Source organism: Trachemys scripta, chromosome 8, assembly GCF_013100865.1.
Source record: "Trachemys scripta elegans isolate TJP31775 chromosome 8, CAS_Tse_1.0, whole genome shotgun sequence".
Taxonomy (NCBI): Eukaryota; Metazoa; Chordata; order Testudines; family Emydidae; genus Trachemys; species Trachemys scripta.
In genome coordinates this window covers 96,689,077-96,711,885 of record NC_048305.1, presented here as the reverse complement: position 1 = coordinate 96,711,885, position 22,809 = coordinate 96,689,077, and the positions used below count along the sequence as shown (strand labels likewise).

Genomic DNA, 22,809 nt, shown 5'->3' with positions numbered 1-22,809 from the left:
TCCAATTCGTATTTTTGTTATCTTAACTTGGGGGCAGGCGAAGGGTTTGAGCTGCCAGGGCAGGATGGGTGGCTAGCAGCTCAGTGAATGCGTCACAAAATTCCATTTGGGGAAGCGTCCAAGATGGACGCCATGGACCAGATGCTCCTGCAGCTGGTGTCATGACACCGGCACGTCTCTTCACTCAGACATCCACACGCACTCACTTCTTGGTCCGTATATTCCCCTTAAGTCCCCAGGTGCTCTTGCTGCTGGCGGTTACTCACCTTCCAAGCTTCAGATGGGCACAGAAACCACAAGAGCTTCAGAAGCCACAACTTCTAAACCAGCCGCTGTCAGCCTGAGGGGCCTTCTAGCCGCCCAGCGACTCACTAAGGAATTTAAGGTACTGTGATTATTGCTGTAGAGATGCTCCCAATAAGAGCCACTTAAGAGCAAGGCTCCAGTGACCCCCTGGTTCTGCTGTGTCCCATAGCAGTAACCATCCTCTTCGAGCAGACACCAGGAGGATTCAGAACAGGAGCGAAAGAGGCTGGTATTGCTGCTAAAAGCATCTATACCCAGGTCCTGTTAATGGACACAAACAGTAAAGCAAAGTCTGGGGCCCTGCTGCCCAGTGCCACCTCCACAACTCCCAGCCCTCTGCAGGCCCACACCCAACACCAGCAGGTGATCATCCCCCACAGGCAGTGGGAGAAAGCCCAGTGGTTTTGACCAACCCCATCACTGTCAGGCTGGCTCTGACTGCAGAGGTTTGAAGCTGTGCTGTAGAGCTCCTGGCCCTCGCTAGCATGGTTAACAGAGACATCTGCATGTGCCCCTTTCCTGGGGCACATGCTCGGTACTGGAGTGCATCCCTGACTCTCTTTATCATCCCACCTACCCTTTGAAACTGGCCTCTGCTAACATGATTGGCCCTGGGATTAAATCCATTTTACTCACGGCAGGAATCGATGATGATGTTTTTAACTCCCCCCACCCCCCATGTAGCTTACCTGTTTAAGGCAGCTGCTAGCAGTGGACTGGCCATTGACTCTGTGGTCCAGCCACAGCCACTGTTTTCTGGTGGTGAGGGCTCAGGTAAAACATATAATGCCTAATACTGGTGCTCAGGCGTTTTCTGTTGGGCGCCAGTACCAGGATTTACAGTATAGCTAGAGGTGCCAGCTAATAGTCTGACACTGGATAGCTCCCATCTCAGCCACACAGTGTATTAAAGCAGCCTACTCCCCTTAGTTAAACAAACAAAGCCCGAAGGAGCCCTTAGAAAAGTGCTACAATAGGAGCCGAGATGTTAACCACAGAGTCTGGGACAAATTCCAACTCTGGCAATGACATTCTAGCTAAATTCCCCTAGCCCAGGGCAGGGAGTAAGGGGAGCTGGGGTCTGTTCCCAGCTCAGCCACTGACCGTCTGTGTAACCTTGTCAAATGACAGCCTCTCAGCTGTAAAACAGGGATACTGAAACCGGGACCTGCCTCATGGGGATGGAGTGAGGCTAAACTCAGTAGTGTTCATAAGGTGCTTTGAGATCCCCTTATAGCAAACAAAATAAGGCTGTATTTGGATGTTTATCAGTCAAAGGCAGGCTATGTGAATATAGATAGTTCACTATGGCTGTGAATATAGTCTTGTTCTTCACTCCCTGCCCTAAAATGTTGTGTATTGTTGCTGCCTTCAATTCCAGAGGTGGCTGTATTGCAGTGGTAGGTGAAGTGATCCCTTCCCTGCCTCACAGGGACACTGCAAAGCTTACTAAGATCACCTTTGTAAAGTGCTTTGAGATCCTTTGATGAAAGATGCTGAAGAATGGCGAAGTGGTACCGCAATGTCTGCAGGCCCCATTGTACAGAGCCGTGCACGTGCCCACAGTCAGACACTCCCTGCCCTGAAGAGCTGCCCAGTGTGTGGGTATGAAAGGCGGGCTGGAGCTTTGTTGTCTTGCTCGTGTATCTTAGCACCTGATAAAGCATGCATTTGACTTGTAGAACCGAGCCACTCTGAAAAACAAGTCAAGACTCCAGATCTCTTGTCACAAGCCCATCACCATCATCAATGAGAAGGTACGTGTTCTGTCTGCCTAGCGCAGGGTCACTCAGATGACACGCTCAGTGCAGTTTTCTATTGGACATTCCTATGGCTGAGGAGAATGGTGACATCCCCTCAATTAGCAATGAATCAGGTACCACTGTGGTCTACATACGATAGATCCAAAGAGCTCAGCACCCAATGTGCACTTATTCTGGTGCCTAAATGGAATCTGAGCTTATTTGGAAATTGGCCCTTTGGGCCTGATCCAAACCCCACTGACATCAATGGGGTTTGGGTCAAACCTATAGGAATGTGTCTTTTCTAGCTGAAGAGGTGTGGTCCCAACTTGAGTAGCTTAACACCAGTTAAAATCCTAGTGAAGACCAGGCAGTTGGTAGTTTTTCACATATTAGTGGGTTGAGTTAAAGACTATGGAAAATCCTAGATCTAGTACTAGGATTTTACCTCATGTTAGTTACCGTGTGTTAGTTAACTTGAGCTAAGAACACACCTTGTTTCTGAGTGAAGACAAAGCCTTAGCATCTGATTTTCAGTGGTGCTGAGCCCATAACTCCAGTTAGGGTCAAAGGGTGCCTTGGGTCAGGCCTATGCTGTCCAGAATAGCCTCCATTGCTACGCTCATGGATAAAACTACAAAGGTGGTGATTAGCCCTCACCTTGCTTGGAACAGACTCATCAGCCGGGCTTAGAAAGAACATGCTTCCTCCAGGCTCGATTATTGTACAGGTGGCCAGAGCACTCTGGCTTCCGCCTGCTTTCCTCCAAAGCATGCATCCGTCGCTGGCCACTGTCAGCAACAGGCTGCCTGCCTGGATGGCTCACTGATCTGGTCTGGGATGGCAGTGCCTAGGATGCTCGTCTTTGTGTGGTTTAGCTTCCCCATTCCATCCAGCTGCATGCCGTGTCCCCAGTTTCTGCTATTTGTTGAACCCACTGGATACAACATTACTCAGGAAGCCAGGAGAGGGGGTGGAGAGCTCTCTACCAGGTGCTCCTAGGAGACAGCATATATCAGCCTCATGACACGTTCACCCTCGTGTGACCTGGGGCCTGCAATTCAGCTGCTGTGCCTGAACTGAGGAATCCTCATTTGTCAGCCAAGCAGTCCTGGGCTAGAGGGTGGGGGCGACGGGATGAGGAATAATGGTGACCAGCCAGGTCAGTCCTGTCAAATAGGAGTCTTGCTATTAACAGCAAGGACCTCTGCATCAGGACCACAGTGGATTAGTTTGTACTGCAACCATTTTGCTTCCCTAGAAACAGAGTTACGCCATATCTGGGTCTCACACAGTTTCTACCAGGTAAGAATCTATAAACCACAAGTCGAAAAAGACTTGGATTCATTTTAAATGGAAGGGATGTTATCAAACAGTGGGACTTCAGAGCTGATCAAGGGTTTAAAGACAGTACCAAGTAGGGAGAGGAATTACTTAGGCAGGAACACGAAGTAATGAGATGAAATTAAGAAAGAGAATATCTAGGCTGCATATCAGAAAAACCTTCCTGGCAGTGAGCTGCATTAGACGGTGGACTTGTCTCCTTGGGGAAGTACTGAAAGCCTCATTGCTAGGTTGCGGGTCTAGCACTGGAAATGTCCTGTAGGGACCAATCCTGCATTGGCCGGGAGATGAGCTGATCTCTTTGATCCCAGCATTCTGACATGAAATGAGCCATCTGCATCTCCAGAGATGACTCTACACACACAGCACTAAGAATCCATTTCCTAATTGATGCAACAATCAATATCTAAGCATTTTTTCAATGAAACTCTTCCTATGGGATACTTCTCTGTTCTGCTCCTAGAGTCTGTTGAAAAGTGGGGAAACCCATCTTCCTTTAGTAAGTAAAGAGCCCAGGCAGCATCCTGCCAACTGAGCGTTAGTGTCACACACCGGCTGGGGCTGGAGTACAAGAACAGCCTGTCTTTACAGCATGGCTTTCACACTCAGCAGACTGAGCAAGGGCCCCTACCTCCTCCAAACGGGGCTGCCTGAGCAAGGGAAGGTGTAAATCCAAGCTTGGGCAGAGGGAGTCTGTGGAGTGGGGGAAAGCGTCTGAGGATAGTGGAGAATAAAGATCATTAGGGCCTGGCCAAAGGTGGAGTCTGTTTAGAGCAGTGGTCCCCAAACTGTGGGACATACTTCCTCTCACCCCCAAGAGGGCACAGAGGAACGTTTAAAGGGGCAAGCCCCCATGGGGGGGGGCAGGGAGGGAGCGCCCCGCTGCCCCGCCCCCAGCTCTGCCCTCATTCCCTCTGCCCCCTAGGCCAGCTCCACCTCTAGCCCCAGCTCCCCCCACATCCCCAATTCTGCCCCCAGCTCCGTCCCAGCTCCTCTGCTGAGACAACTGTGCAGTAGTGTGTGTGTGTGTATGGGGAGGCGTGGACAGATTCCATGACTGGTAAGGGGAGGGTGCGACAGGAAAAGTTTGGGCACCACTGCCTTCGAGATTGCTGTGCCGACAGCTGCTGTTTAAGGTTCTTCACATTTCCAGGGCCACCTCCCACACTAAGGGGAAATTCCCCTGAAGAATTTCCCTCCTCCAGGGAATGCAGATGGCTGAGCTGGTGGAGCCGCATACAAAACTGCCACCCTCTCTCCCTGCAGTCTGCCTTTGCAGGATTGCAACCCAATAATATTCACAGCCTGGGCTGTGTGTCTCTCACTCCCCTCCCTTCTAGCCATGAACAAAGAGAGAAGGCTTAGCAGCAGAAGGGCCAGACCAGCTGGGCAGGGTTGTGCCCCATCGTGTTCCATATGTGCTGAAATACCTAGGCATATTGGGGTGGAATTTAAAGTACAGTTCCAGTTTTAACTCTCCCATTCTTTGCTAACTTGAAGTTATACCCCTGCATTTTCAAAGGGTTGCACTGGGTACATCGATACTGCAGCTGGGAGCATGCTTCTCTGCTCGGACACGGACATGGACACACCCAGACACGATTTGCTCAAGCTTGCGTACTAAACATAACAGTGTAGTCGGGGGTACCACAGGCAGTGGCTCAGGCTAACTGTCTGAGTCCATAGCCGGGATTCCGGGGGGATTTGTCCTCAGGTGGCTAGCCCAAGTCTCCCCCTGTGCTACCCATGGCTACACGGCTATTTTTTTCATGCTAGCTTGAGCAGAGCTAGAGCATCTGCCTAGCTTCCCCAAGTAGGGAAGCATGCTCCCAGCTGCAGTGTAGACATACCCACAGGTGTTTAGCAAAACCTCTAGATTGTCAAAGCTTAATGCGTGTGAACAAGTCTTCGAAAATTTGGCTCATAATGGTCTGAGATGATGCCTTCCCCTGTGTTCCTAGCCAGGGCCAAAGTACAGCCAGCGACTGAAGAATCCATCTCAGGCTTTATGAGACCCAACATATGTTGGGGCAGGACTTTGTCAGTCAGCATTGGGTAGAAGTCCTACTAGAGCAGATAGGTTCACAGAACTTCCCCATCTACCATAATAGTATAGTGGCGGCACCCAAGATGGTTAAAACAGAGTTTGATATTCCAGTGCAGACCTAACCAGATTTTAACCATGTGTCCGAATTGGGCAAAAGCCCTGGATATATCTTAGCATTTACCTATGCTGGGGAACCAGAACCACATTTTGTGTTGTGGGGATGACTGTATTGTGAGCCAGCACACTGACCCAGTTCCGTTAATGTGCTTGTGTGGGTTAATTCTAGACTCCCAGTAATTGGAGTCAACTCTCATTGACTTGACTGGAAGTTGACTGGTTAAACCCCAGGTAGCTCTTTGCAAATATAGAGATTCATATTGTTGGAACAGAATTTATTGTGGTTCAATTGTGTGTGTGTGTGTGTGTGTGTGTGTGTGTGTGTGTGTGTGTGTGTGTTTCTACAGGGTCTAAAACAATGGGGCCCCAATCCTGACTAAGGGCGCTGGGCATGACTGTAATACAAATAAATTAATTAAATTATATTATAGAGTTGGGTCTTTGTTACAGATTCCAGTCTCGTCTGCCATACCGAAAGAGAAATTCTCTTGTGGCAGAACAGAAGAGCTGCTAAGGGAATATTTACCAACCAAACTCGCCAACGTTACTTATGAGCCTGCAAAATGTGCCAGCCTCACTCTTGCTTTAAGTGAAGAAATAAAACACTTGGTCAAGCAAGTCACTCCTCCTCGGTATAAGTTAGTTGTCAACGTCACCATTGGAAACAAAAGCAAAGATGAGACTGTGGATATAGTGGTGACTAGCCGGTGTCTGTGGGACCCTCATTCAGATAACTTCACATCCTCCCAGTACGTGAATGAGACACTCTTTTGTGTTGTTTTGGTACATGCTGTTTATTTCGAGTAACAATCCAAATACATCTCCTTCGCATAGGAAGAGCTTAGGTATGTTACTAGCTACAAGTAAAGCGAGACGCTGAGACATGGGTGTTTGATGACAAACTTGGAACTGTGCCATAGCTAGAGCATACACAGAAACTCTAAAACTGAATAAAAATGCTAATTAACAGATGAATTTAAAGATGTGGAGAGAGACTATGTGCGCCGTACATCACGTGTACACTTATGTGCGCAAGATGCCTTGTCATATCCATAACAATACATGGCTCTTACATAGTGCTTTTCACCGGTCTGTCTCAAAGTGCTTTACAAAGCGAAGTACATATCATTCTATCACTGGATGTACTTTTACTAACAACTATTGTTTTCCATTAATAATGTTTTAAAATGGAAATTATGATACCCAATACTTTTATTTCTGAGATCAACCATCTCCTCCAGTCTGTTACATCTGGCTAAGCCTGGGTCTGCATGGAACTCAGAGGCAGTTTGAACTTGTTGCTAAAGAATCCCAGGAACAACTCCTAGCCTGCACCTGCCAGATGTTCTGCCTCTGGCAGAACAAATTCAGCAGCTCCACTCTCTCCTGCCCTTGATTCAGCAAGGCACTTAAGCCTGTGCCTAACTTTCAGCATGTGAATAATCCCATTGATTTTGTGTTCTTAATGGTCAGCAAGTGTTTAAGTACCTTGCTTGAATTGGGGCTTTTGTTGTTTTCTACTTTATTTTGTATCTCTTTTAGGGGGAGGGGTGGTAGTGAGGAATTTTATTGAATAGATTGTGTTTTCTTCATTCTTTCATCTCCTCTGGGGTAACATCGCTGCTTTGTGGCTTTGTAACCAGGGCCGGCTCCAGGCACCAGCACAGGAAGCAGGTGCTTGGGGTGGCCAATGGAAAGGGGCGGCATGTCTGGGTCTTCAGCGGCGGGTCCTCCGGTCCCTCTTGGAGGGAAGGACCAACTGCCGAATTGCCACCGAAGAATGAAACGGCGCGGTAGAGCTGCTGCCGAAGTGCCGCCGATTGCGGCTCTTTTTTTTTTTTTTTTTTTTCTTCACCTCTTGGGGCGGCAAAAAAGCTGGAGCCGGCCCTGTTTGTAACCTCTGGAACAGCTAGTAAGGTGCAGCCCTAGCAGGCCTCTATGTACTGCCCCTTCCTCCCCCCACAATGCTAGAGCATTCCAGAACAGCCCCGTGGAAAATCCAAACATTATTCCAGATATGAGGCAGTGTTCCTGGGAAGTTCAGAAAGTCAGTTCTGGCAGCCCTCTGCCTATGGAAAAGTCAGGCAATCACCGTGAAACAGCTTTTCTAACTTGAAAATAGCTTCAGTTTCATAAACAATAGAGACTATAAAATGCTTGGGAGCAGGTAAAGCAAATAATCATCATCCCTGAGAAACTGAGGTTTAACAACAGCTAGAACATCATGCACACACTTTCTCAATAGATTTTTAGGATACATTTTTATTCTCCACGTGAAGTGTTGTACACAAATGATAAAGGAATTTACGTTTTTTGGGTACACCGTGCAAACCCATACCAGTGCATCAACACATCCTGGGGCAAGGCTTCATAATGCCCAGTGACCAGAAGTATTAGGGTATGTCTAACTGCATTGTAAACCCAGGTCTGCGGGACCCGGGCTCATGGACTCGGTGTTTCCAAGCCTGTGTTTGAGCATCCACACTGCTATGTAAACCCGGCTTTACAAGTGCTGGATCCAGGTCTCACAGCCATGTTAACGCATCAATGCTATTACGCTATGCAGACCTTCTGACTTGGATCTGTGGTTTGACCTGTGTTCACGTTGCAAAAGGAGAGGGCTTGGACTGGAGTCACAGCAGGAGTCAGGCTCTGACCCACTGCCCTATTAAGGCCCTAGGACCTGTGCCCTGAGTGCTTGCTGACCTAAATCAGACTGATTTGGAATGGGGGCTTGTAACAGGGTGCTGGCCAAAAGGCACTGACTCAGCCCCTGTTAGCTCAGAGCCTGCTAGCCTCCCAGTAAGGGGAAGAGATAGGAGCTGACAGGCTGTGGCTGATTAAAGCCCTAAAGGAGAGACACCTGTGAGCTTGATGGGGGAAGGCCTATAAAGCTAGCAGGAAGGAAGTAGAAAGGGAGGAACAGGAAAGTGAGGACCTGTTGCTCCCAGCTAGCTGTAAGACCAAGCTGTTCCCCAAGGGGCTACCTGCCTGACAGCAAACTGTATAAAGCTATATATAAGTGGTGGTGGGAAAATACAAGGAAATAAAAGGGCACTGGTGTTTGAAAGAGTGGTCTCTCACGAATTTGTGCCGCGAGCAACGAAGGGCACGTCTACAGGGCTCAGGTTCAAACCTGGTCTTTTGTGCAGTGTAGACATACATTTAAAGTCTCTTATGGCAATAACCTCTGGATTAAGAGTTCCCAATAGTACAGTGACATGGTAGACCCAAATGGCTTTCAGGGTGTTAGTACTGTGACAATGATGCACAGATCAGAGCAGTTACTTACCTTCTCCTTTTTAATTACAAAATGAAAGTGATGACACAAAAAAATGAGATAAAAGTAATGCTAAATGTCTCTTTCATGAAATTTTGAGTTACTGCTCCCACCTTCATTCTCCTCTTTCCTAGCTGTGCCACGTTATTGTCAGCTAGCCTAGAGGGATTTTTAAAACAATATATTAAGAATTATATTAAAGACACTATATAAAATATTTTATACAAAAGCATATGAAAATATATGCACGAGAAACCCAAATAGGTCAAAGGACAAGTTCAAATTGATGTTTGCATAGGAAACAGCAAACAGGTGCATGCTTGGTCTGCATTTCTTTTCAGAGGAAGCCGGTCTGGAACACACTGCTAAAATACAAAATAGGAATCCTCTTTGAGTCCTATGGCTTTCAGACATCTAGTCATATCTTCATTAAATGCTACCGAGCCACAAATCAGCACAAATGGCTTTCTTCTACAGGAATTTATCATTTTCTTAATCAAGTTCTCAGTTATATGGCCAGTGTGTGTGTTTTCTTGATAGCTCCAAGGAAGTTTTTCCAGGGAAGATTCCTGGAAAAGCAAAAAGTTTACACTGTATCAAGTTATTTTAGAAAAAAAGGATGATTAACACTTTGAAGAGTTAATGTTTAGACCAAACACCTGACCTCCCTTGACAGAGTTTCATCTGAAAGTTTACCCTTCAGGAATCCATCTAGGTGGTTTCTTCAATAATTGATGTAAATGAACCACTGCGACATCTGTGCTTTTCCTGGACAATGAAAATCACAAAGCCCAGGATGAATCAGGTGTGAGCTGGGAACAAAGCATTATCTGTCAAGGCGATCTGGCTGTGGAACAATCTTTCGGAGGAGATTGGGCAAATCCAGAATCTGACCATTTTTAGGATATGTTGCAAAACATTCCTCTTTGAGACAGCCTTCCCATCAAAAGTGACACTCACAATATGAAGACCTCCCTCTATTCCCAACCCCCTAATAATCCCCCTCTGCAAAAAAAAAAACCCTACCCAAGCAGGGTTTTGACCCTGAAAAGGGAGAAATGCCAGATAGTCCATGAAGTCCACTAGGGCCATTGCTATTGTTAGTGATTTTATGTGGAAGGTGCTCACATACTACCATGATGGGCAGCAGTATAAAATGGATTGATAAGTAGACAGATCGAATTATAAAAAGGAAGCTGTACAACTTGGTGTAAGATTAAAACAAACCTCTTATGAAAGGAAATCACAATGAGACAAGATAAGAGAAAAAAACATATGGACTGCCATGTACTGATTAGTGTCAAACAGACACCACTGCCCTGTACAGGATGAAATTTCAAGACCTCCTTAATGTTTGTGACCATCTTATTCTTTGGTGGCAAAAAGGTTTTTAGGAGCAGAAGGTCAGGAAATGTAAAATGCTGTGTGATTCATACTGTTAGCATAAACAACTTTCTATAATCTGAGTGCAATGAGTCTTTATTTCTGATGTAAATAATTTTCAACAATCAAAGTGAGGGTACACCAGATTTGTGTGGAACATACGTAAATTTGAGACTAAATGAGCAACATCCCTGAAAATGAAGGCTACTTCAGAGGTAGGCCCGTGTCCATGAATTTGGTATAGTTCACAACTTTAAGTATGTGGCCCCAACATTTTTGCACATAGACACGACATTGGCTTCATCAGAGGACTCCAGTGTGAGATAAATTGATGAGAAGCTGGGTGGATACATGCTGCAAGGTGAGACACCAAGCTGGCCGTGAACATTTGTGATGACTGAAACTAGCTAATGAATGTGAGCAGCGAATGAAAGCAGCTAACAAATCAATGCATGGGTGCTGAAAAAGGAAAACCCTTTGGGTGCAGTTTGTTTATTGTGAGTTTCACAGAGAGCTGAGAGTTTTATAAATACAATTTTTTATATGCAACAATGATCAATTTGGAGGGGGGGAAATATTCCATGGCGGACACAGTTCAATGGGACTTTCCTAACAGAACCTCTGTCAAGACAGGTCAACTAGTGAGTGATACAGTTGAAAGTCTGCTAGTTAGTATGAACAGGATTTAAGAACATGTTCTCAGACAGATGCTACTAGATCAACACATGCCGTTGGCCACTGGTAAGCAATCAACTTAGATAACACTGAGGCAAAAGCAGAGAAGGCAGAGAGTTGTTCACCACAGAGAGCCCAGGGATGAGTGTATCTATATCAGAATGTTACCTGGCTAAGGACGTAACATGTTCTGACGTTCCAGTATCGAGACTGATCTTGGAGAAGAGGTTTCAAGTAAATATTTTCAAAAGTCCGGAAGCAACCAACCAGGGTTATAAAGGTTTCATCATCTTCATTTTCTGTTATGTACTGGAGAATGGGGAGCATTGGTGCTATGCCAGTTCCAGAGGCAAGCATAAGAAGTTCTCCATACTAGAAATTAAGTGGAGGATTTTGAATGGATTATAGTAATTGGAAATGGAAAAACCTGTTAGATGACTCCATTTCTCTGAAAGGGTGCTATAGGAGGCCTATAATATCTGATATGTTCTCTAATGGAGGACTGTGTCAGGTACATTTACACACAACATTTAGTTTTTTCAAAGGCAAGATTTTACAAAACCCAAGCTCAACGGAAACTTTTTCATGATTAAAAAAAAAAAAAATCAAATGAAAACCATTTTTTCTTGGATATAAACATACCCCTGAGTTTTAAGCTTGATTTCAGCTAAAACATGTTGAGCCTCAGTTCAGCTGCCCCCATTCCTGACACCCCTTGTCAGCAGTGGTTTATATTTCCATTGTAGACAAGCCCTCAGATAAAGATGAAACCACTCAAATTTCACGCTGTAGAGTGTAATTTGGACAACTGCAGGAAGGAACTCTTTCCTTCTCTGGACAATTGCTTGGTGCATTGTGGAAGTTCTCTACCTTCTTCAGCAGCAGTGGACATTACAAATAAATAATAGTAATACTTAGAACTTTTGATCCACAGAGCTCAAAGCACATACAAAAGGTGGGTGAGCATTATAATCCCCTTTTATAGATTAGGAAGTTCAGGCATGGGGAGGGCTTGATTTTCAGAAGAGCTGAAGGATCTCAGCTACTTGCCCAAGTTCACACAGCCCATCAGGAGAACCCTGGTCTCCTGATTCCCAGTTCGGTGCCCTGCCCACAGGACCACCCTGCCTCCTTTAGCCAAGGCTCGGGATTGGGTATCAGACTGGATGAACTACCAGGTCAGAATTGACATGGCAAATCCTATGAATCCATACAAAATCAGATGAAGTTCTCACAGCCAAATCAAGAGTTGGATTGAGGACAGCTGAGCTGTATCCAAACAGAAAAGTTAGTGGCCTGTGGAAATCAAAGCCCAAAGCTCCATTAGACTGAGAATAGATTTGCAAAATAAAGGGCCGACTCTAACTCCTATTGACTTCAGTGGAGGTTGGATCTGATCTTTTATGAACAAATCTACCTTAAGTGCTATGAAACTTTCAACTTCCTTTTATACAGCCCACTGATTTATACAGCATACTAATTCTTTGGGACTGCCATCAGTGGGAGCCAAGGGTGCTTAGCACCGCTCAAATTCAGGCCCTACATGTGCCCAGGCTGGTTCCCCGTGGTACAGTTTGCAAAACCTATTCTAGCTTATGAATTGGTAAATTAGCTGAGCAGGCTGGAGGGCTGCAGGGCACAGAGATGGTGTTTTGGGACTATTTCGCGATATATTGTGAATGACCTATTTACATTGCTGAGCCATATCCACTTTTAAAATACGATCAGTTTTGATGTATTTTGGTAACAAATTACTCTGAACCCAAAAATAAAAGGGAATTTTATTTTTGGGTGTTAGCAGAACTCATAAAATACCTTCCATCTATTATTATTATTCATAAATAATACAAATAATTATAAACAGTTTGAGCTTCTATGGTGACTGTTACCCAAGGGTCAGAACGTGCTTTCTGAGCTGTATTTACCAGGGCTTTGGAGCGGAGCCCGAGCAGGAGCGCAGAGCAACTCCGGAGCAGTGGAGCTGCAGGTTTTTGCCTGGAGCTGGAGCACAGCTCCAAAGCCCTGGATTCACCCTCTGTTGGGATGCAGTCACTTCTGGCAATGCAGCACAAACTTGATCATGAGTTCTGAAGAAGGGGAAGTGAAGAATAACTTTTCCAACTGAAACAGCAGGGGGGATTTCAGCAGGCAGAATGTAATTGTTCTACCTAGAATTTGGCCAGGTCCCTGGGGTTTTCACACTCCTACGTTGCAAGTGTCATGGGATCTCTAACGACCAGAGCCACAATTCTACATCTCATCCAAAAGGTGGGGATTAAGTAACAGTCCCGTTTGTGGGAAATCTCTCCAAAACTTGATATAGTCATTTTTGCTGTGAGTTTGGCACCCATATGTGGGATCACTATTTGCAGCATCATGGACATAAGTCTGCACACCTCACTGGAGTCTGCATAATCTGATGATACCACATGGGCCAAATAAATATATCAAATGGGTGAGATCTGGGACTAGGAGTTTGATACCTCTGCTCTGGTCATACTTGGTCTTGAAACATCAATGTAGTTCAAAGTGATGCTAAACAAATTTGCACGCATTTTTGGTGATAACTCGGACCAGTTTTCTTCATTTCAACACTAATGAAATGGATGCTCAGCAACAGTTGCTAGTGTTTTATAATCTCCCCCACTCCTCCCATTCCTCTCCCGCCTTACATATTTTGCATTCTAACAAGATCCATTTACTCCAATCGACTTCAAATGCTGTAGCACTGTACAGTAAATGTGTAAATCCTTCAAATAATCAAAATAGTAATCTAACTGACAATCTCCCTTTGGTACATTACACAAAGTGAGCTACCATGCGCTGAGCCATTCTGTATCTATTATATAACTAACCTGATTAGGGCTATATGGGAAGCCTCCAAATGGCCCTCGCCAAAAGACTGTGTCTCCTTCAATCCAGGATTTTATATATTGTGACATTAGCCCAGCCTTGTAGCACTATTAAAAAAAATCACACAAAAGGAAAAAATAATTATACTTTGTTGGAAAGTTTCCCAGCTTAACGTTAATTACAAAATTATCTCTGTTTAAACAAAAGGGGGAAAAACATTTCAGGGATTTAAAAAATGACTGTTCTATTTGCAAAATAATATAAACTTGTAACAGTAACAAAGACATGTAACTGAAATGATACTGGATCAAATCCAGCTTGAATAGAATGTAAACACAATACACACTTATGAAGCCGAAGCTTTCTGAAGCTAGGAAAGCCTATCAGAACTCTCATTTACAAAGCACACAAAGAAGAACTCCTTACAGTCAAAAGCACAGCAAGCTTTCTTGTGTTCTCCAGAGCTCAGAACACGGCCATGTAGCACAATTATTAAATGACTGGGAGCTGGAAGTGCATTCTGGGTATTGATATTCAAATGAACACCACATATTTTACACTTTGTTTCCGATCTCCCAGATGCTACAATAGCACAGCAAGTAACTACTGAACCGGAGTCAGATTTCCCATCTGAAATGTTAAAATGGGTATTTTTAGTACAGATCATCTGAATGTGAAGGGATGCTCAGAGATTTTACAAAAATGTTAACATGGACCTCACTAAAAACGGCATTCACAAAAACTGCTCTTCTTCCTAACAGGTACAAAACCACTGTGAAAACACTGTTAGAGACTTCTGCATAAAGACTTCATGTGTTACTGACAGGAGTCATAGCTTGCCTGCAATAGAGGAGGACACAAAGGGAAACGCTAAAACCCTGGGATCATCCAGTTAGTCCTGTTACCATCCCTAATGGCATCCATGCTGTAAGATACTATCAGAGACATTTTACATTCAATGGGCCTTGCATCTTGGGTAGTCATTTAACACCTATGCTGAGTGGGTAGAAAAGGTATCATATCAGAATGGTTTGTATGGTAAGCATCTTACACTCACCTTCCACAAGCATAAATGGCAATGCAAGGTATAAGGCAGTTGCAAATTAGCAGTTACTTTGGCAAAAAGCATTTGGAACCAAAACACTCTCCACATCTAAATATCCCCCCTCAATCTAAATGAGAAATGACTGAATTGGTTTACAATTAATTTTTTTAAATAAAAAGAAAAAATATCTCCTGGGATGAAAACTTCTACACTCAGTTTTATACCAAAAGAAACCATAACATTATAAAATCACTCAAAGGAAGGTGTAAGAGTACGGCTTGACACTTAAGGACTAGAGGCCTAAGGCTAGCCAACTCTGATTACTTAAAGTACTGCTCCAGCCCACCTATGCTGTGGGACCTGAGGGAGACAGCTGATTCCCCTATCAGGGGCAGCAGGAAGCTGTGGTAGAGAGTGAGGAAAGGTTCTTGCAGGGAACATGAGAACTCAGAGCCAGGAGGATGAACTCCAGCCAAGTAGAGCATGGGAGTGACTGTTAAATTAGGACCCAGCTCTGGAAAGGAGGAATGGGGACTTTCTACTGAAGGGGAGAGAGATATTGAATGGGGGTTGGGGCCTGGAGGGAAATGTGTTTCTGAGGATTGAATAAATTGGACCCCAGAAGGGGACTGTTTTAAGTACTGTGGACTGTGCAGTTCTTAAAGGGCCCTGAAGAAGGGGAAACAGAGTGACCCTAGGCCACAAGGGGGGTGCTGTTACAGAGGGTTATGCATGGTAAATAGCAACTCCCTCACTCTAAACTGTAGTATCACAAACGTGATAGTGTAACAATAGGAAACAGAGGGGTTTGAACAGTACTTGGATTGCACAGTAATAATAATATAGTACTTCCAAAAATTGCCTGAATAGTGTGAAATATACTACAACCTACACAGCAAGTTTTAAAAATGGGTACTTTCTGAGGAGGTGTTGCAGGTCTTTTATTACTGCCAGAGAATCATTATAGTTCCCTTTGGGATGAAAGGTTCTATATAAAGGAAAGGTATTATTACAATCATTACTATTATTATTGAAACGCAAAACCTGTGTAATAAGCAAGTATACATGAAATTTCACAGTCAACTTATAAATGTATCCTATTAATGCAGCTCAAATGTAGCACTTTTCCCCAATTGCCACAATAGTGAAATAACCCACCCATAAAAGTCTTTTATCAGAGTTACACACATTTCTAAAGGACTACATTCTATCATACAAATGAATAATAAATCCTCAAAAGTATAAACTCCTGGGAGACAGGCAACGGCTAAGAGGTTGTACTCTAATCTGCCTGGAAACTGCAGCAGTCAGAATTTTACACGTGGAGTAAAATTCATCTTCCCCCCAGAAATTAGAAGAGATATGTATGACCAGAAAGATGGAACTGATTTTGATTTCCTACACAAAATAATTATTTTTGCTGACCCTGGTCCTGCAGTCCTTATTCAGGCAAAACTTCCATCTAAGTCAAGGGGGAAAATCTCCGCCCTGTTTAAGTCAATTGGAGCTTTGCCATTAGCTTCAATAGGGCCAGGATTTCACCCCAAACAGGACTCAGTATCAATTTCTAAATGTGAAGACCACAAAACAGATGCTTTATGGTTCTACATATTTTGCAGCAAAATGAACAGTTTCCCTGAAAAGCGTCCTTAAAGCAAACAACCCCTCAACAAGCCTAATTGCTAAAGGTTGCTCTTGTGATAAAGGCACTCTCCAGGGATGCAGAAGAGCTGTTTCATTTCCTGCTGTACCACAAACTTTCAAAATCCTCCATTGGCATTGCCACTGCACTCACATGACAGACTTTAGGGGTGAAAGGGACCAGAGGGGCATCATTGCCCCAGGGATTCCATGCACAGGATTTAGAACTAAGCCCTGATCCTATTCCTACCATCGTCAATTGCAAAACTCTGGCCTTGATTTTGTAAGGATCACTTAATAGGGAATATGTTGTAAATAATTTATTTACAAGACACCTTTTCACTTTCAGTTTTGTGTACATGAAATGACCACTCTTATCAGCAAAGCACAATTGCCCCTAAATAATTACAAAAATGCTCCATGACACATACTCCTAAATATTACTCTCATTTGTTAAATATTAACAGAGTGAGTTCTGTACATTCAATGGAAGAAAAACACAGTCCCAAGTTGTTTACAATCTTATCTAACTAATATAGACTACTTACTTTTATTAAAACTTCAAAGTATCCTTCAGCGTTTACAGGGCTAACTGGAGTATAAGCTCTCTGAACCTCCAAACCATTCACCATCCCTCTGAGAAGAAAACAAGATGGTACAGGAAACCATTACTGGAATCACTGATTGATACTCTTTGGAGTGATGAGCAAAGGCTATTGTCTGAAATACACAGCAGTCTTTCCTCTCCATGGGTCATCCTTTGCTGAGACAGATGTTCCCTCAATTATCTAAAGATCCAGGGAGTGAAATAACCTCAGATTTCTCTGCAGACCCTTTACGACACTCTTTAGTATTCCTCCAATTCTTTAGGCAATGGCACCAGCTATGTTGCACTTGTAGCTTCCCCAGACAAATCAGGCAAAGGAGTGTAACAGACGTTTTGTGTGGAGCAGATGAATGTGCAGTATTGTGAGGAAATGCTATATTAGTAAATTTGAACTGTAAGCTGTTTGGGCTAGGGGCTGTTTTTCACTGTTTGTACAGCATCCAGTAAACATATAATAATAACTGATATATATCAATGGTGCCTATAGTCTGACCTTCTTCTGTATCTGACAGTGGTCACCACGAGAAACTAGCACAGATGACAGCTCCTCCCACATGGCCCCTTTTTGGCAAATACTATGCCAGGGGAGGGAATGTTTTTCCTGACCTCAGCTGGCAATCATCCACAAAACACATGGACTTTGGATACAATATTGCACGGTGCTTAGCCACCCCAAGCTACAGGGCCTAACATTGAACTTCTGATTTCGTAGTTTGCCTTCATGCCACCACATTGATAAAAATCGTGTGCTGAAACAACTACTTTTTCTATTTTTCCTTCTGTTAATTGCTCTTCTTAGTCACACTTAGTTCTCTTTTCCCCACCACCAACACAAAGGTAATGTTGGGAAAAAATGAAGCTACGGAGTGGGCTTTCACCATAAAATTAAACTTAAACTCATGAGTTCTTTCAACTGTATCATTACAGAAGCACAGAAATTATGATTTACTTGGTATGAAATCTTTGTATATTGACAAACTGCATATTAAGTCACGTAATGTAGCCCATTTAACTAGAGACAAGTACAGTACCTTAACACAATATGTTGTCCTAAACTCAATCCCAGGCTGCTGTTTCCTGGCAGCTCAAATTTATACTGGTAGGTGTCCTCTGTTAGCTGTTCCACAGAGCTTATCTTGAAAGCAGTAAATGTATCTGGATTTAATTCTGAATTACTACTCTGCAAAAACAACAATAAGTAATTACTGGGGTAGGCAGCATCCTTTATTTCACTTTTATTTTTAAAAAAACTTGTGTGTGAATTTAATGCTGGTGAAACTTAGGACGCCAGAAAAATGTGCCTTGAAAACTCTAGGGACAAGCACAGATTTGGGGTCTCTCTGCTGGTTTGTTTTTTCGCAGTGTTTTTTTTCAAAATCTAAGATGTCATTTAAAAAAAAAAAAAAGTTAGATTCCAGATCCTATGACCACAAAGAAAACCTTCTAAAGATGACTCAGTGCAATGCTGTCTTCCTGAGGGTACAGAGAGAGTTCAGTAGAAACAGCTCTAAGAGAGCTTAAGATCTAATGGGGACTTAACGCTGAACTCTAATGACCATTTTAAAAACCAACACTGTTAATTATTTCACTGCTGATTATGTTAGTAGAAACATCCTGCTTTACCAGCATGGTTGGATTTATTTGAAAGGGGATTTGACAGGAATAAAACTATGTTTTGAAGAGGCAAATAATTGACTGCTGTGTCAAATATTAATTTTTTATCCTCAATATATAAACCTGAAAATGAAGGTAAAATAAAAGTTGTCTAAGGTGAACAGTGAACGCTATCATAGCAGAAGAGATGCTGACACTCTCATCTCTGCTTTTTTCCCTAAAAACTTGTTGCCTCAAGCTGTGGAATCACCACCTATTCTACACAGGGCACATCACTGTAATATCTGAACACCTTCAGTAGTGCATTAAGAATGTAACACCTGTCATGTGTTGGTTCTCTCATCCTCTCAACAGAGAAAGACGTATGTGCAGGACTTTTTTTAATATACATGTTGCTATATATTTATGTTAGGGACAGAAAGACCAAAGAAATGCACCTTGCACTTGGACCGGAAGGTGGTGAAGTTTATGATGGTCCTTCATTTTCTGGGTGAGTTCATTCGAGTTTCAGACTGGCCCTGAAGGAAGCTCTGTCACCTGCACAAACAAGCTTTAGCCTTATTTTATCACCTTCATGTGATGTGAGCTTGCTGTAGTGGCACCAGAAACTGCACTTTAATGAGGTACATAATGAAATCCAGAGAATTTGGGAATTTCCATTATAGCAGGTACACCTCTACCTCGATATAACGCGGCCCGATATAACACGAATTCGGACATAACGCGGTAAAGCAGTGCTCCGGGTGGGGGCACCACTCCGGTGGATCAAAGCAAGTTCGATATAACGCGGTTTCACCTATAACGCGGTAAGATTTTTTGGCTCTCGAGGACAGCGTTATATCGAGGTAGGGGTGTATTATGGGGGATGTCTAAATTCCTCTAATAAAAGACCATTATAGATCACCCCACCCTCAGCTACACAGCTATCAAATGCTTACAAACACAAATGTGATAAAAGTACTGACTGATTGGATGCTATGAAGAAGACCTTTAAAGTCCCTACCTCCTCCTTCTGTTTGGTCAGGAGGCTTCTGTCTTTCTTTGCTTTGGCTTCTTCCCACTGGGCTAGCTCCTTCTGATACACATCATAGACACATGGTTTGCAGCCGCTGCCACAGCACTGAGATTGCAAGGGTTCAGTGGGCATAAGAGAGAGCCAGTCATCCTCACTTTCACTCATTACCTACAAACACAATCCAAGCATCATCCACAGGGCTACATGTTTTAAGAAAGAGGCACACATGAATCTGGTGCTAGCTATCTGCTGCTTTAGAGACATCCATCTCAATATGTGAAGATTTAATTCAGGAGGCATCCAAACTTTATCTAGCTGAAGATATATTTGGCTAACTTGATACAAGCAACGCTCCATCTTCATTTGAGTGGCTGCAATCCTCTGCTTTAATACAGAATTGTTATACTGCATATGACCAATGGTCCACAAAGTCCAGTATCCTGTCAGTGACTGTGGCCAATACCAGATGATGCTGAGAAAGGTGTAAGAAACCCATGAACAGTTTGGTGAGCGGTTTATGCCCAGCAGAATAAGTGTCTGTATTGCGTATACATTAGACAGGAAAAATAATGTAACTGTGGATGTTCTCAATATTCATATAAATTGCTATATTTTTTAAATCCTAGACTCAGCTTCAGTGACCAAAGAAGAGTATTGTGACCTAGGATTTATTATCTCTGTGGGCCACACCCTTACATTAAAGATGAATATTTGGTGTGCTCTGGTCCCATCTTTATCTTGCATCTTCCTCTAAACCCCCTCCTTCAATACATCTTTATTAAAGTACTGTATTCAACATATAAAGTAGCATTCTAAAATGTGGCCTGCAGCTGCCCCCACTTTTAATAGAGAGGTTCAACCTCTGGGAGGCTGGAAGATAAGCGATGCTGGAGAAATACAGGTGGTGGTCGGAGAGAGGAACTTGACAGGGAGCAGTGTTTAGTGAAATCAGCCAAGTGAAGGGCCATTTTGGTGAGCAAGAGAGTTGCTACTGGGTTAGAGATCGAATAAGTAGGCGAGGGCAAGCACTGGTAGAATTATCTTTAACTCCCCATCCAAATATCCTTATATCAGACACTCCTAGATCATGTCCTATCAAAAGAAGTCCCAAAACTGACCTCTGAGGAACATCATAACTTTTTAATGCACTGCTAAACTTGATATTATTCTCAATGCTTTGGCATATACCGATGAAGAGTGCTAGATAAGAGCTAGATATCATTAATGCTGTATCATTCAAAAATGAAGAAAATTATAAAACCACAAGCGGTAGCATTGAAGAATACTTAACACCTATAACCATTTTCATTTTCAAGGTGTGTTATGGGCATTACAACTTATCTTCACACTTGTGACAAACATATTATTCTCATTTTACTGATGGAGAAATAGAACACTAAGGCCACCATTTTGAAAAGTGGCCACTGGCTTTAGCCGTCTAGCCACAGGGAGCAACACGCTGAGCATCCATAGCGAAGTCAATAGGAGTCGTGGGTGCTCAGCATGTCTGACAAGTTAGGTCCTAGGTGTCTATTATCTCAAAATAAGTAGCCATTAAAAAATTAGCCTTTGTGACCTGACCAAGGCCAAAGATTAAGATCAGTTGTTAGCACAGGGCCTACAGCTCATGAGAGCGGACTCCTAGCATTGTACTCAGACCGTGCTACCTTCCACCCAAGGAATATTCTTCTTTCACCCAAAGATAGTAAGTTCCTTGGAGCAGGTACTATGCCCCTATATTTCTGTTGGGAAAGAGCCTAGGACATCAGGGAAGGCAGGTCTCTGCTTTGGTGAGTTTCCAATCTGGACAAACGGAGAGTGGGAGAAAGGGGCCTGTACAACACAGGAGCAGTGTTTGGGGAGGGCATTCAATACGCCTCTCAGTTCTGTGATTCAGGTACGGCTGTAGTATGATAAAACCATCTTCCCCTTGCAGTCCAGCCCATCCATGCAACCCCATTATGCTACCAGGCAAAGGCGAGACTGGGAGCCTGCTGCTCCCTGTAGCTACGGGAGGTGGCAGGTAATCATCCCAGGTGGTGGGACCCAGAGTCAGGGCACATTGCAGAGCGGCTCTCTTGAAGCCCCAGCTCCTGGAGTCATGGGATTAGGGGAGAAGCTCTGCATTCATGGATGGACAGGTTCAGTCTGTGCCACGGTAAAGACAGACTTGGAAATGGGGCCCCCAGCTAGGGTTGTCAGGTGTTCAGTTTTTGACCAGAACCCCTGGTCAAAAAGGGACCCTGGCAGCTCCCGTCAGTACTGCTGACCAAGCCACTAAAAGTCCAGTTGGCGGCACAGCATGGCTAATGTAGTCTCCCTGCCTGACCTGCCTCCCATGGCTCCCGGAAGTAACTGGCACGTCCAGCTCCTTGGTGCGGGGCGGCCACTGGGCGAGCGCTGGCTCCGCAGCTCCCACTGTCCGGGAGCTGCGGCCCACGGGAGCTGTGGGAGCGACACCTGCAGGCCACTTCTGGGAGCCGCCTGAGGTAAGCGCCACCTGGCCAGAGCCTGCATCCCGAAACGCTCCCACACCCCAACCCCCTGCCCCAGCCTGGAGCCCCCTCCTGCACCCCAAACCCTTCGGTCCCAGCCTGGAGCCCCTCCTGCACCCCAAACCCCTCATCCCTGGCCCCAGCCAGAGCTCTCACACCCGCACCTCCCCTCAACCCTTTGCCCCAGCCCAACCCTGCACCCCAAATCCCCAGCCACACCCCAGAGCCTGCAGCCCCAGCTCTCCCCTCTTGCCCGGTGAAAGTGAGCGAAGGTGGGGGAGGGAGGGAGAGCGAGCAGAGGGCGGGGCCTGGGGCAGGGGCGGGGCCTGGCGGGGTTGTTCGGGTTCCCGCCATTAGAGCGCTATCAATCCTGCTGGCGGAGCCGGGCCCAGCGCCCCTCTGCTCCAGTTATGCCCCGCTATAGCCCACGTGGGGTGGGCAACACAGGACATGGCGGGGGGGTTGCTCAGGGACTGCCCCTCCCCTCCCCTCCCGCCGGGCAGTGACCGACTCCCCGAGCCATCCTCCGGCTCGCGACCTACCAACGGCCGCGTGCCCTCGGCGACGCCCCCGCCAGTCGCGGCCCCCAGAACCCGAGTGGCGCCACGCCCCCTTTCGCCGGGAGGGCGGGAACAGAAAGCGCTT

The 22,809-nt window shown here is 44.8% G+C and overlaps 1 protein-coding gene across 7 annotated transcripts; it reads right to left on the bottom strand.

The window, feature by feature from the left end:
* Positions 1-7,798: 7,798 nt before the first annotated feature.
* Positions 7,799-22,787, bottom strand: LOC117881677 (NADH-cytochrome b5 reductase-like). 7 transcript variants are annotated; one of them, XM_034779240.1, is made up of 7 exons: positions 22,707-22,780; positions 19,658-19,837; positions 18,072-18,220; positions 16,982-17,069; positions 13,750-13,854; positions 11,063-11,266; positions 7,799-9,405 (listed from the first exon to the last, which is right to left on the bottom strand). In XM_034779240.1, exons 2-7 carry the CDS (start codon positions 19,832-19,834, stop codon positions 9,202-9,204), a joined length of 927 nt encoding a protein of 308 aa, XP_034635131.1. In that variant the 5' UTR covers positions 19,835-19,837; positions 22,707-22,780; the 3' UTR covers positions 7,799-9,201. The 7 variants fall into 7 exon arrangements, with proteins under 7 accessions (XP_034635131.1, XP_034635132.1, XP_034635134.1 ...); XM_034779241.1 differs by having other exon boundaries at positions 7,799-8,995; XM_034779243.1 differs by lacking the exon at positions 22,707-22,780 and adding an exon at positions 19,092-19,191 and having other exon boundaries at positions 19,658-19,788.
* Between the last annotated feature and the right edge of the window lie 22 nt (positions 22,788-22,809).